This window comes from Tachysurus vachellii, chromosome 2, assembly GCF_030014155.1.
Source record: "Tachysurus vachellii isolate PV-2020 chromosome 2, HZAU_Pvac_v1, whole genome shotgun sequence".
Lineage (NCBI taxonomy): Eukaryota > Metazoa > Chordata > Actinopteri > Siluriformes > Bagridae > Tachysurus > Tachysurus vachellii.
In genome coordinates this window covers 36,535,743-36,549,188 of record NC_083461.1, presented here as the reverse complement: position 1 = coordinate 36,549,188, position 13,446 = coordinate 36,535,743, and the positions used below count along the sequence as shown (strand labels likewise).

Here is a 13,446-nt window from a genome sequence, read left to right as displayed (position 1 = left end):
AAAAAAATTATTATTCGTTTAGTATTTATTACATCAATTCAAGTTTGACCTTACCTTACGCTGAGTATTATTCAATACATATTGCTCATAGTAAATACGTGACAAAGAAACACAAAGAAATACAAAATAGAAGTAAATAGAAGTTTCTCTATGAAGCTCAAATAACATAGAAATTTAATTTCAAATTGTAATATTGTTTTGTCACCATACACAGTGGACAAACTGTTTTATACAGGCTTCTTTTTAAAAAGTGATGCTATATATCCACACTGAAGTTGATGTTCCTGTAACAGCATGGCCTGATGTTTTATTCCTCTTATACCACACTAATTTAACCATATCATTATGTCTTTACTCATTAATAGATGCAGATACATACTTTTAATTTGTTTACGGTCACTTTTAATAAGTGTGTACTCAATACATTTTCATTTCCGCACCTAATGTTCTCTTAAAGAAATGCAATTCTCTGAAATCTTTTTACTCTGAATTGAACATCGAATTAAAAATTTTGTAAACAAATTCGTAATCTAGTTTTGTTGCCTTCAAAATGTCGCAGATAAAATCCGAGTTACTGGCAATTTCACCTACATTTATGGCATATTTCTTTTAAATGCCTAATATTTTACACTACACACTTTAAAAATAGTAAATTCAAAATTGAATAGAAAGTATAAAAGTGTAACTACTGTATTGTTTGCTTCTTTTCTTTTGTATTTATACACAGTACTGTATAGATTAGTGTTATGTTTTTACTTTATATTTGCACAAAATACTTTATATTTTTTTCTCTTCTGTTTTCTTTGTAACATAGAAATTTCCCCACTGTGGGATGAATAAAGGTAAATCTTATCATATATTTAAATGATCCAGTTCAACACTGACCTCTAGTGGTGAACTGCGGTTTGTGCAACTGAGCACAAAAATCCAAGAAAAACACAGCTGACAGAATATGAACTAAAAGTTAATATTCTGTCAGCTGTGTTTTTCTTGGATTCTTGGATGCCAATCAACCTACCATGCATGTCTTTGGACCGGGGGAGGAAACCGGAGTACCCAGAGGAAACCCCAGAGGCACAGGGAGAACATGCAAACTCCACACTAACTTTTAGTTTTGTCAGGAAAATTGTAACATATCTTCATCATCATAAACAACTTATTAACTAGCGATTAGTCCTTGAAAATGTCTGATGTTCTTGCAAATTCTATGCTTAGGGTTAACAGAGGACAACAAGAGACCAAAGGAGAAGTCATTGCTACAGTATTTATTTATTGGCCATTCAAACTCATTGTGGCTGAATGTTACCTGCAACAGTATATAGCGCTCTGCAATTTTAAACAAAATATAACCAATATTTACATTTTTTGTATTAAAAATACAAAATGTGATACAGACAGCTGTCTTTTTAAAAGACATAGAAATACATGTGGTATGAAAAGGTTCAGGCAGGGAAATGAAGACCTAGGCTGCATCTATCTTATATTTAATTATGAAAGTAGCTATGTGATAACCATTTCATAACAAGTAGCAAACCCTTTAGTTCTTTTTTTTTTTTTAATACACTTTGTCCATTTGTGCAACAGGAATGAAATTTGTTTCAATAATAAAAACATGATTGAAATGAATTAAAACGACGACAATGCTTGAGAGTGCATTTAGAAATCAGTGTGAGATAAAACTGAACAGACAATTGAAATCACAAAAAAGTAACAAGACACACTGAATACTGACGGCAACACTGAGTTGTTTGAGGTCTATTGCGCAGCTTTTTCTCGCTCACACACACTGACTCAAACACTTACACACACACACACACACACACACACACACACACACTGTAGACTTCAGACAACAATTAAAATAACACTGTTTCCATGAAAAGATGAGCGTATGTATATGTTAAGCTTTTGTTCAAGCTGTCTTTTTTCCTTCATTTTCTTTTATCAAAGTGCCAAAACATCTTTGTTGTGGTTCTCACAGTGATTTCAAACCAAGAGCAAATTTAAAAAAAAAAAAAAAAAAACACGAACAACGACGTGTTCTGTTTGTTGTTGCCTCTTCATCACGGACACTGTTCCCGCTTGCTTTGGAATTCGATTGACAGCTGTTAAATCCATTCAGAGGACAGCAGGAGCAGAGAGTCGAGACGGTTTGGTTTTGAGAAGCTTTGTGTGGTTACAGTTCTGAGCAGACGAATAAAACGTGGCTGTGTGCTGAGTTCTCACACGGCAGATATCTGCTCATTTTCTGCAAACAGGATAAAACGGAAATCAACGTCAACATACAGTTCTAGCTCTTCCTTTAAAATAATTTTTATTCAAACAAAAAGAAGTGAATCTCTAAACTAAACGGAATCCTCACCATCACAAGGTGGTCGCCGCGGCGTAGGACAGTGAGTGTATCCATGCATACGGGTGGGCGGGCGTGGCTGTGGTGGAGGTTCTAAATCCAATGACCTCTTAATAAGGCGGGACCTCTGCAAGGCTGTGTTGTAATCAGGTGGGCGTCGGCCATGAGTGTGACTGTGGATTAGATTATGGTTATTATGACCGAGTTCCTCGACCTCAGCCAAGGACCGAGCGGTGTACCCAGGTGGAGTGGGTGGAGGCTCTCTGAAATTCCCCTCCCTCCGACTCGTAGTGCTTTTTTGCACGTTCGGCACTTCGTCCTTTCCCCCTCGTCGCTTGATTGTGCCCGTGTCACCCTCCGATTCGTCGGCCCAGTAGCCAAGGGGTGTGGCAGACTGGCTCCGCCCAATGCCAGGCCCCTCCGACAGCGTCTCCCAGCTGCGGCTGTCATAGTAACCAATGCGCTGAGGGATGCTCTGGATGTTGTCATGAGAGCCACTGGAGCAGGAGGTCCAGCTGCCCCGCCCACTGTCGGCAGCATCCAATGAGGCACGGTCACACTGGTCCTGGGTCAATGAATAAGATCTGACAGAGACAGAAATAAAACAAATGAGAGCGATTAGATTTGATTTTCTGACGAATCTCTGCAAATGTTCTCATTTACTACAGCGCTGTCAACGTCTTGATTCTGATTGGTCTAGAACAGCAGCTCTGACAGTGGTTCTGCCTTTTATTCCAAATTGAAGAAGTATATTGTATGGTGTCTGTTATATACTATAAAAACTGACGTTAAAAGAAACGACTAAATAAATATTCACAATGACGGTGCATTTGATTTTGTTCCCTCCACAAGTTGCTTACCCGAGACTGATTTGATCTAGCTCTGTCCGGTGTGGGTGAGGAGTCTGTGAACATGTGCGTGTGTGAGACGGGGCGTGTGTGTGGGGGTGGACGTGGACGTCTGATGTGATCAGGTCAGATGATGAGGAACTCAGTAGACTCAGCTGATCGGGTCCTTGAAAAACAAAATGTTTGACCTTCCATCAGATCAGATAAAATCAAACAAACAAAACAACACAGTGGCTAACAGATTGTCCCACACACGCTAAATGCAACTGTCATTTATGTGATTCTGTAAGCGCCAGAGAGACTCTATAAGTGGTCAGTGGGTTCGCACCTTTTCTGGATGAGTTGCCAGTGAAAGCGGGTGGGGACGATCTGAGAGAGGAAGCATTTGATTGGCTGTCTTCCTGTGGTCTTCTCTGTCTGTCCTGGCCCTCTTCTGCGTGGTGAGACCCGGGTGTATGTGCAGCTACACACACACACAGTGAAAATATACACTTCAAACTAAGCTTCACTTATGTATAAACTCAGAAAAACAATAGAAGAATAGAGTTTATGATCATGTTTGTTTAAATTTTTTTTGGCCAGATTATGTGTCATTACCAAAAGCTTCTTTTGGTGGCGGCTTCTTTCGAGGAATATTCTTTGGAGTGGGGCTTCTTGGCGTTGCTGGAGACGCATCAACTCGCCTTTTTTCCACAGTGCTCTTATGACCTAAGGAACACACAAATGCAAAAATGAACACACTTCCTTAAACGGATCTAAAAGAAGGCACAGAAACTGTACATGCAAAAACGTTTACTTCGGCACTTAAACAGCATCTAATTCTGAGTGCCGTGTGTATGTGTCAGTTGGCACTTACCAGTGTTGTTGGCAGGCTCCCACTGCAGCGATAGGTCATGTAAGGCTTCTTCATCACTCTCGTATGTGAGCATGTCAAGGTACTGGCGCACTCGTCTGCTCATTAACTCTGTCTCGTAGAGCTTTTTGGCGCTGAGGAAGGAGCTCCGTCTGCCTCTCCGCCTGTGACCCACCGTCCCCTCAGACAACGAGGAGCTGCTCACCTGACTCAGAGACCTTAACACACACACACACAACAAAACCCAATAAAAACGCCAATCAGTGAACCTAAAATGTTGGATGTTAGAAGAAAAAAAAAGTCTGAGACTAAAGAATATTGTCTTCAGGCATGCTCAAATAATCTACAATTTTCTACAGCTCGTGCAGATAAGAGTGGAGAATGAGAACATAGAGACAGCTGAGACTGAGGACAATAGCAGAGAATAAGAGAATAACTAGAAAGAAGACAAGAGAAGATGACAAAAGAAGCCAAAAGGAATGAGAAGTAGAGGAGATTACAGGAGGAAAGAAGAGGAATGTAAAGGACAGAATATGAGAGAAGAGAAAATAGAGGTAGAGAAGAAGAGAGAGGTAGAAGAGAGAACAGACAAGTGATAGACTAAAGAAGTGTTGAAACATAGAGGAGAGAAGAGACAGAGAAGAGTAGAGAAGACGAGGAGAGAAAAGGATGAGAGAAGATAAAGTAGACATGTAGTACAGTACAGTAGAGTAGGGGAGAGTAGTAGATGAGAGTAGGGTAGAATAGGGTAGGGTAGAGGAGGGTAGAGTAGGGTAAATTAGGGTAGGGTACAGTAGAGTAGGCTATTGTAAAGTAGGGTAGTGTCGGGTAGATTAGAGTAGGGTAGATCAGGGTAAATTAGGGTAGGGTAAAGTAGAGTAGAGTATTGTAAAGTAGGGTAGAGTAGGGTAGAGTAGGGTAGAGTAGGTATTGTAAAGTAGAGTAGGGTAGAGTAGAGGAGAGTAGGGTAGGGTAAAGTAGTGTAGGGTAAAGTAGATTAGAGTAGGGTAGAATAGGGTAGGGTAGAGTAGAGTAGGGTAGGGTAAAGTACAATAGAGTAGAGTAGGGTATTGTAAAGTAGAGTAGGGTAGAGTAGAGTAGGGCAGGGCAAAGTAGGGGAGGGTAGAGTACAATAGAGTAGAGTAGGGTATTGTAAAGTAGAGTAGGGTAAAGTAGGGGAGGGTAGAGTACAATAGAGTAGAGTATGGTAGGGTACAATAGAGTAGAGTAGGGTAGAGTAGAGTAGGGGAGGGTAGAGTACAATAGAGTAGAGTAGGGTAGAGTAGAGTAGGGTATGGTAGGGTACAATAGAGTAGAGTAGGGTAGAGTAGAGTAGGGTATGGTAGGGTACAATAGAGTAGAGTAGGGTAGAGTAGAGTAGGGGAGGGTAGAGTACAATAGAGTAGAGTAGGGTAGAGTAGAGTAGGGTATGGTAGGGTACAATAGAGTAGAGTAGGGTAGGGTAAAGTAGGGTAGGGTAGAGTACAATAGAGTAGAGTATGGTAGAGTACAATAGAGTAGGGTAGGGTAGAGTACAATAGAGTAGAGTAGGGTAGAGTAGAGTAGGGTATGGTAGGGTACAATAGAGTAGAGTAGGGTAGAGTAGAGTAGGGTATGGTAGGGTACAATAGAGTAGAGTAGGGTAGAGTAGAGTAGGGTATGGTAGGGTACAATAGAGTAGAGTAGGGTAGGGTAAAGTAGGGTAGGGTAGAGTACAATAGAGTAGAGTAATAGAGGAGACTTGTGTGTTTTGTACCCAGTTAATATCAGTCTCTGTAAGTGGAGTTAATCACACAGCACAACCAGCAATGTTAATACACATTAGGAGTCAGACAGCAAGAGAGTGGGTGGCAAAAACGGCTAAGCGACAGTCCCACTTACCCAAGACTCCTCCATTTTTTCTTCCTAAAACACAGCCGTGAAGACACCAAAGAGGAGGACGGAGAGAAAAAGACATAAAAAGGGGGAGAGAGACAAGAGAGACAGACAGGTGCTTATACAGAAAAGCCCACAGAACAGAGGCCACAGACCACAGGAAGAGCCCCGCTTCGCACATCAAGCACAAACACTGCTGACGGAAACGTGACCAGAACAATCAGTATATCTTTTTCTTACAGGGTGTGTTTAAGCAATCCATCATGTCTGAATAACAATGTAAAACTGTAGAGTGCTGCACTGGGACTCGTCTCTTTGAGCACTCTTTTTCTCCTCAACCAACAAAAAAAAACGTAAAACAAAGTAGTGCTACAACAGTTAAAATTGAGTGCTTTCTTTAACTTGCAGTTGAATCTAAAATATTTATTTAAAGACAACTAAAAAAAACATAGCTTGCATAAGTGTGGGAAATCGTCTCTTAATTCCGCTAGCTTATGTAGAAACCAGCCAGAATGACCATGAACTTTGCTATTTTTATATACTGAACCAAACGTTGCTCCTTTCAGCACTTTTTTGTCCTTTACAGACTTTGTCTTTACTCCTATGCAGCTTTCTATAGGATAGTGCGTGTGTGTGTGTGCGTGTACACACACACAAAAAAAGGGGGGGGACCTGTGTGTGTGCGCGCGTGCGCACGTGTGTACCTCGTCCTGAAAAGTAGCGCTGGGTCCATGGTGACCGACGCCAATCGAACCACGTGCCTGATCTCTCGTGCGATCATTCTCAGTTTCTCGAAATTGACCAGTCCGTCCACTTTAGAGTTGTTACCTGCAACAACAGACAGACAGACAGGTTTAAGACAGTTTCTAAATTTGAGTACATAAGTGATCAGGGTGTAGAATCTTACCCTCGTGGAGGAAGGTGAGGTCTTTTTTTATGACAGGGAAAAGGGGAATGATGGGTGGTTGGAGATTGTGCTTGTTCAGTAGGTTGCGGTATTTGGCCATGTTGCGCGATGGGTCAAAGACCTCCTGCAGTTCAGCAAACAGCTTTTCGTATTTAGCAGGCAGACGTTCCCATGTAGCCCGCAGTCGTGACACAGGAGCAAGATTCAGCCCACTGAATGACACAAGGAGAGAGAGTTAATAGTCTCACATTGCAAGTAATTGCCCCATGATGCTCATACCTGACTCACAGATATGAACTAGTCATGACCGAGTTACAGTCCTAGTTACCTGATTATTGCGAACATGGAGTTAAAGTTTTTGCATTCACGACAATGAAGGGCAACTTTGATGAAGTGCTTGATGATCTTCATCCTTTTGGCCTGGTTGGATTCCCGCACAATCTCCGCGGCGACCCAGAAGGTCTCCTGGTTGACTAGGTCTTCGAAGTTGCGAAGGTTGACTGACGGCTCATGTGGACGCAGCTTGAAGAGGTCTGTGATGTAGTCAGTGGGCTCGATGCTGGCGAAGAGCGAGTAGTTGCGTGCTGAGAGCTGATTGGCTATTTCCGTCGAGCTCAGAGATAACAGATAAACCTGAGATTCTCGTTGCAGTTCTTGGGCCTCCACGTCCGAGCACAGCGTCTCTGTCTCCATGTTGCTCTTAAGGTAGTACCTGATGTCGATAATGGAGAAGCAATATTATTTAAATCATATTGAAATGATTTTAAAGAGCTTAATGGAACCTAATGTAATTTAGACACACTGCACCTTGCACAGAGCTGAATCCTGTCAGCCAGTTTATTGAGCTGATCTGGAAGTCTCCTCTGTTTGGTGACACCCTCTGGTGTAACGGACACCTCGCACAGTGAATATGCTTCAGGGCCGGCGGTCAGGCCGAACTCGCGGATCGCCTGGTTGGCCGCCTCTCTTGCAGTCATGTCCCTGTTTATCAGCAGGTAGCGACTCTGTTGATCAGCCTTGAACACTCGCAGCACCTGATCTTGTAGCTCTGCAAAAGGGAGGGGTGAATGGAAAAATAAGCTACTCCAACAAGCAGCCTGGTTCAGCCATCATGCAGTAAAACAAGCTTTCACTTTGTTCTTTTGGTGTTTCAGATCGGCACTGAGGTGTAAACCATAATCCCTGATAATAATAAAAGAACACTGCTTTAACAAGCCTAATCTATGCAACAGTGAGTCAAAGGAAAAAAGGAATACATTCAGTAAACTAGTTGTAGAAGTGCTTACATTTGGGGAAAATTCATGTATGTCCATTTAAGAAGACTAAAGTTTATTAAAAAGCTGCTCAAGGTCAAAAACAGAATCCCAAATAACTAAGTTGAACTTAAGTGACCTATTCCACACTATGCACTCCAGTAGCTAGTGGATGAACTGGAGGGTCACATCGTTCAAATGGAAAATGAATAGTTTTTTTTTTTATTTAATTCATTGCTTTAGTTTTTAAAAGAACAGAAGTGTAAGTGCATAAAGTGTAAAAGAGTGAACACGTATGATTTGGGACGCATGTTTTTCTTTATTTTAGTACTCAAACGTGTCAGATAAAGCCAGGTTAATTAAAACACAAAACTATTTTTAGTTTTTTACTATTTAAGGAAAGGCAATAATCAGAAACAGATCATTATGATTGCACCTAGTCTATTTTACTGCTGATATGACCTATTGCACAGCATATGCATCTAACACACTACATTCTACCCACTAACTGAGATGATCAGTATTAATTGATTTTACTGTCATTACCTACACCAACTCTACTTACTTAAATAACTAAAAGTCAGCACTGTGAATGAAATTAAAGTGAAAGATTTTAATTCAGATTTGACCAAATGCAACTTCTTGCCTTAAATACGTCATTAAGGTTCACTATGAGGCTTACGACTGCTGCAGTGGCTAATTATTTGGGTCCGCCTGAAACCATGGCATTGAACAAAATGAAAGCTTAAGAGTTTTAGGACTGCAATGCCATTACACTAATCACATGCACATTATCTGTTGGAACAAACGTAGCTACAATCCACGAAAAAAAAAAAAAGGTTTGAATAAAAACCCAAATTACTGGAAACTGATTAAGTCGAGATGGAGGATTAAAGGCAGCTGGAGAACCAGGCACCGAATGGAGTCAGCTACTACAGACAAAAAGGAAGAGTGAAGACATACGTATTGCTACAAGAGTGTTAGGACAGAGTCTGTGTGCAAGTAAAACTGGAGGAATAAGTAAAGCCTCTAGAGAGGAACTGGACTAAGGAATGCAAGTAGATGTAAGGCCTATTTAGAAAACAGATAGAGTGATGATAAGATGCAATCACAATACAGATGACGAGTGTCTTTCAACCGAGTGTCAAAGACGGGTACGTCAGACATGAAGCGATAATTACAAGGATCGGAATGATGAAGTACAAAAAAAACCCTCAGCTATTGCTAAAACTACGAGGGCCATGTAGGGAATAACGGAAGAGGAACCAAGAGCGGTTTCTAAAAAGGCGGCTAGAAACATAAGACGGTAGGTAGTAGGCGTCTCTGGAGAAACCCCGAGTACTCACGAGTGAATCCAGGTGCTGTGAGTGAGAAGAGGGTTGTGGAAAAGTTAGAATGTGACACTAGACATATTATTAGCACTGCAAAGAAAAGCGAGGCGGGAAGTGAAACAGCAGTAGCTGTCTTCTGCAGCCCGAGGCCTCGTCTGCGCTGTAACAGACTGTGCGCTCGAGAAAGAGCTTGTCATTTACCAGGTGGCTGCATGCTGTAGTCAATGATGCGCTGTTGGCCCTGTGCCAAGTCAGGGTTGCTAGATGACAAGCTTCCAGTCATTGTCGTGGTGGGCGGAACCTGCTTGGCCTGCCTCAAGCCTACGATGCTGTCATCCTGGGTCTGCCCCAGTCCGAGGTCACTGTTAAAACACCAATGCATAGATTACAACACATCACTGCAATGCACACAGGACCTCAAACAGGCTTGACTACACTGTTTAAGATCTATTTTTGTAGCAGTTCTTAGATTTAAATTTATTTATAATCTATTCACATGTAAACCATAGCTACTGGTGCAGCTGGCTCTTGATGCGTGTTCCTACCTGTATGGTTTTTGAGGTAGAATGCTGATGCGCGTTTTGTCCAGAATCTTCATCAGTTTGTTGCGGCCACCCATTGTGTGAGCTTTAGCCTTCTTGCTAACCTTCTCTTGAGACACGAACCCAGCATCGACTCCAAGATCGGGGACGGAGTAGCGCGAGCTTTTCTTTCCGTCACCGATCTTAGGAATGTGAGGAACCCCGTTTTTCAGTTCCTCTGCCATTCGTGCCACCAGCTCCTTAAACACTGAGGAAGACGAGAGAAAAAGAAGCTCGGTAAAAGATTTCTTTACTTGGGGTACATGATGAAAACAGTGAAAATCATTTCTAACTGCGTGCTTGTGCGTCTGTACAGGATGTATGAAGGGTCAGGCAACTCACCCAGAAGGTTGGTCTTGACGCTCATGGACAGTTGAATGTTGTTCTTGAGAATCTCGGTGGCTTTGGACAGATGTACATTCTCGAACGTCTGCCCGTTCACCTCCAAGATCTAAATAATAGGTGACACGTTAGTCGGTAAGAATTTTAAGCCTCTTGTCTTATCCAATTCCAAACGGTCTCACCTGGTCCCCACGCTTAAGCCCCGCCTCCTCTGCCTTGCTGCCCGCATCTACAGAGCTAATGAACAGGTGTGTTCCTCTCTCAGCCCCGCCCATAAGCGTAAAGGGGAGGGGCTGCTCTCGAGAAGGCCTTGTGATGGTAACTATTCGAGACTTAGCCTTGGCGGCGCATGCGATGTTGAGCAATCTCAACTGACCGCTCATTTTCTGATTCAAGGGAGGGGAAAAAAAAAACAAAGAAAAGAAAAAGAAATGATTGAGTGAAGAAAAAAAAAAGATGAGAGAGTAAACAGTGTACTGTAGCATTGTACTCATTTACATACTTCTTTTTCTAGATTATTCTGAAACTCCTCCAGGAAGGCCGTCATACCCGGGTCTCCCTCGAAGTCACTGAAGTGATTGTTAACCCAAAGTAACACGACCCGTGTCACCTAAGAGACAAACGGAGTGAGTGCAAAAATCAGAAAGACTTGTTACATGTTACTCAAATGCTCTGGATGACAAAATATCAAAAGGCGACCTGTTAGGTCTCACACCTTGTCACGTAAACCGGGGTCATTGAACCAGTCCAAAAGTCTTTGGCCCACAATAAGAGGACTGGACACGAAGGTGCGGTAGGTCAGCAGAAAGTCTTCAATGTATGTTGGGTCTACCACAGAATGGTCCTCTACTAAATGTTGAATGAGCCGCTCCGGGGTGCCCTGGGGGACCAGTTTTTACACACATTACTCTGGGAACAGGTAATACAGACTAGAAATAACATGCTTGCGACGTGCTCATATAAATAAAAGAGAAAAAGAATGACATTCTAAACGTTTACCTTAACAACGATGTGTCCCTTGCGGGTTCCTGTGCGGTCGAGTTCTCGGTGTTCTTTCACCATTACGATCTCTCCCTCCTCCTCCACACGCTGTGTGTTCAGTTCCACCTGATTCAGGATGCAGCAGTAGTCTTGCTGCGCTATACACACAAACTAACCCACCCACATCACCGAGAGATAAAGTGTCAAAACGATCTGTCCAAGTGACAAAACGATGAAAGTATATTTCTTAAAAACCACTGATCAAAATATGTTCTAAAGAAAAGCCACATATGCACCTGACAGTCATCTACTTTAGTCTTCATGACGCCAACCATCAGCTCTTTCTTCATGGTGGGAGAGACGCCGAAGCTGCCACCCATCCCTACAGTCTCGCACTGGTCATCCGGATAAATCACCTCCACGGCTCCGTTCAGGATTACTGACCATGAGTCCAGCTACATCACACAAATTCAAAATAATCAGCATTACTCATAACAAGCCTCTGTTGATCATTATTATTAGGGTCCAAGCACCAAAGGTTTCTGCTAAGCTGCAGAGACATGAAACCTGGACATTAGGTAATCCCTCCCTGCTATTACGGCAACCAACACAGACCACATGGTGGCACTACAGCACATTTGCCCCAGGGTCCTTAAAAAAAAACAGAATCTGCGATATGTAAACAAGTTATGCTGCAAACTTAGGTTTACTCGGGACTAAAGGATAGTGTGGATTTGCAAGAAACTTGACGTTCAATTCTAGAATGTGGAGCTCAATGCATATAGTGTATTGTTATAATAGTGATGCTTACAAAAAGATACAAGCCACCATAGTCAGGTTTTAAAACCTGGACCGAACCCGATTAAGTATGTGCCATCTGTATCTCTAGTTCCTTTAGCACTCTGTGTATGAACTGGCCACTCTGGGTGTGAAAGGTCTCCTAACATTCGCACAAAGATCGCAGCTCGCAGCTATTTTTTATTAATATGGTTATAAGCAAGGTGCGAGAATTTCAAACTAAAGTTTTGATTAAATGACTGGCCATGCAGTAAGTAAAAGCTGCTGCTGTGTGGGGACGTCCATGACACAACGCAGCACATTATCATGCTAATCTGTGAGATCATAAACTGTGATGTGAAAGTGGACCCTGGCTCACCTCCTCGCCGTGGTTCAGCACGATAGTTCCGGCACGCTCCACCACGGCAAACACCATGACGGCACACAGCGCTCGCCTCACAGACACGCTGAGGCTGGAGAACGCCGGGAGCTGCTGCACAAACTCCAGTAACTGCTCTGGAGAATGAGAAAAAGAAAGAAAGTGTCAATGTAAGGCTTCGATCAACGCTCAGTTAAACCACAGATTGGCTAATCTCAGAACAAAACTTTTGTGTGTTTGTATGACAGAGATTTACCGATGTCATCGTCTGTACGGTCTGCGGGGTCTTTTTCCAGGCAGTCCCTCACGATGTCTCGGCTCATGAGGGGGTCCGCCGATCTCCCCACTTCTTCGTCGTCGTCATCGTCATCCGAATCCACCGCCGTCTCCGGCAATCCGCTAAGATCCACGTCGCCGCAATCGCTCTCTGTAGCCTGTGAGAACAAGTTTTTAGTTTTAATTGCTTAATTGTTATTTTAATATGTGAGCTGAAGTGTTAATAGATCATCTGTTTTGCTGTCAGAGCTTCCAATAGATAGCTTCAGCTAAATAACGTACAATGCATCCCATAATAATCCTCCTTTCCGACACAGACCACTCTGACAATAACCCTCAGTGAAGAGGCCTAACGCAAGTGAGCAATGAGAGAGAGAAAGAGAGAGAGAGAGAGAGAGAGAGAGAGAACTGTGAGAATGTACCTGGTAAATATCTGATAGGCTGCTGCTTCCTGAGTCACTAGCAATACTGGATCGAGACTGACTCGAGGACATGTGGAGGTGCAGACCGTCTGAGAGGTGGAGCTTAGTGAAATCCGCAGGAAGCTGGAAGAGAACCAGAATGGGTTCAGATTTTGGAGCGTGTGCGCATTATGTGTGTGTGTGTGTGTGTGTGTGTGAGAGAGAGAGAATGTCTTTTGCCATCTAGTCCATGGTGGATCAAAGAATTAAGCTCGCGCTAAAGCCTACTTTC

The 13,446-nt window shown here is 42.7% G+C and overlaps 1 protein-coding gene across 5 annotated transcripts in view; it reads right to left on the bottom strand.

Annotated features, from left to right (window-relative positions):
* Positions 1–1,250: 1,250 nt before the first annotated feature.
* Positions 1,251–13,446, bottom strand: part of rapgef2a (Rap guanine nucleotide exchange factor 2a) — a 124,723-nt gene continuing 112,527 nt past the window's right edge. For 2 of the 5 annotated variants that reach the window (XM_060864526.1, XM_060864521.1), the window contains 23 exons: positions 13,176–13,298; positions 12,734–12,911; positions 12,478–12,614; positions 11,618–11,776; positions 11,340–11,492; positions 11,056–11,220; positions 10,843–10,950; positions 10,523–10,726; positions 10,341–10,449; positions 9,963–10,206; positions 9,619–9,779; positions 9,433–9,447; positions 7,641–7,881; positions 7,162–7,545; positions 6,834–7,045; positions 6,631–6,754; positions 5,933–5,956; positions 4,055–4,269; positions 3,796–3,906; positions 3,527–3,661; positions 3,211–3,364; positions 2,363–2,934; positions 1,251–2,248 (listed from right to left, as the gene is read on the bottom strand). In XM_060864526.1, the coding sequence (XP_060720509.1) occupies positions 2,223–2,248; positions 2,363–2,934; positions 3,211–3,364; positions 3,527–3,661; positions 3,796–3,906; positions 4,055–4,269; positions 5,933–5,956; positions 6,631–6,754; positions 6,834–7,045; positions 7,162–7,545; positions 7,641–7,881; positions 9,433–9,447; positions 9,619–9,779; positions 9,963–10,206; positions 10,341–10,449; positions 10,523–10,726; positions 10,843–10,950; positions 11,056–11,220; positions 11,340–11,492; positions 11,618–11,776; positions 12,478–12,614; positions 12,734–12,911; positions 13,176–13,298 (3,954 nt within the window). In that variant the 3' untranslated portion in view covers positions 1,251–2,222. The remainder of the gene's footprint in view (positions 2,249–2,362; positions 2,935–3,210; positions 3,365–3,526; positions 3,662–3,795; positions 3,907–4,054; positions 4,270–5,932; positions 5,957–6,630; positions 6,755–6,833; positions 7,046–7,161; positions 7,546–7,640; positions 7,882–9,432; positions 9,448–9,618; positions 9,780–9,962; positions 10,207–10,340; positions 10,450–10,522; positions 10,727–10,842; positions 10,951–11,055; positions 11,221–11,339; positions 11,493–11,617; positions 11,777–12,477; positions 12,615–12,733; positions 12,912–13,175; positions 13,299–13,446) is intronic. The other 3 variants (XM_060864523.1, XM_060864524.1, XM_060864525.1) reach the window with 3 other exon arrangements.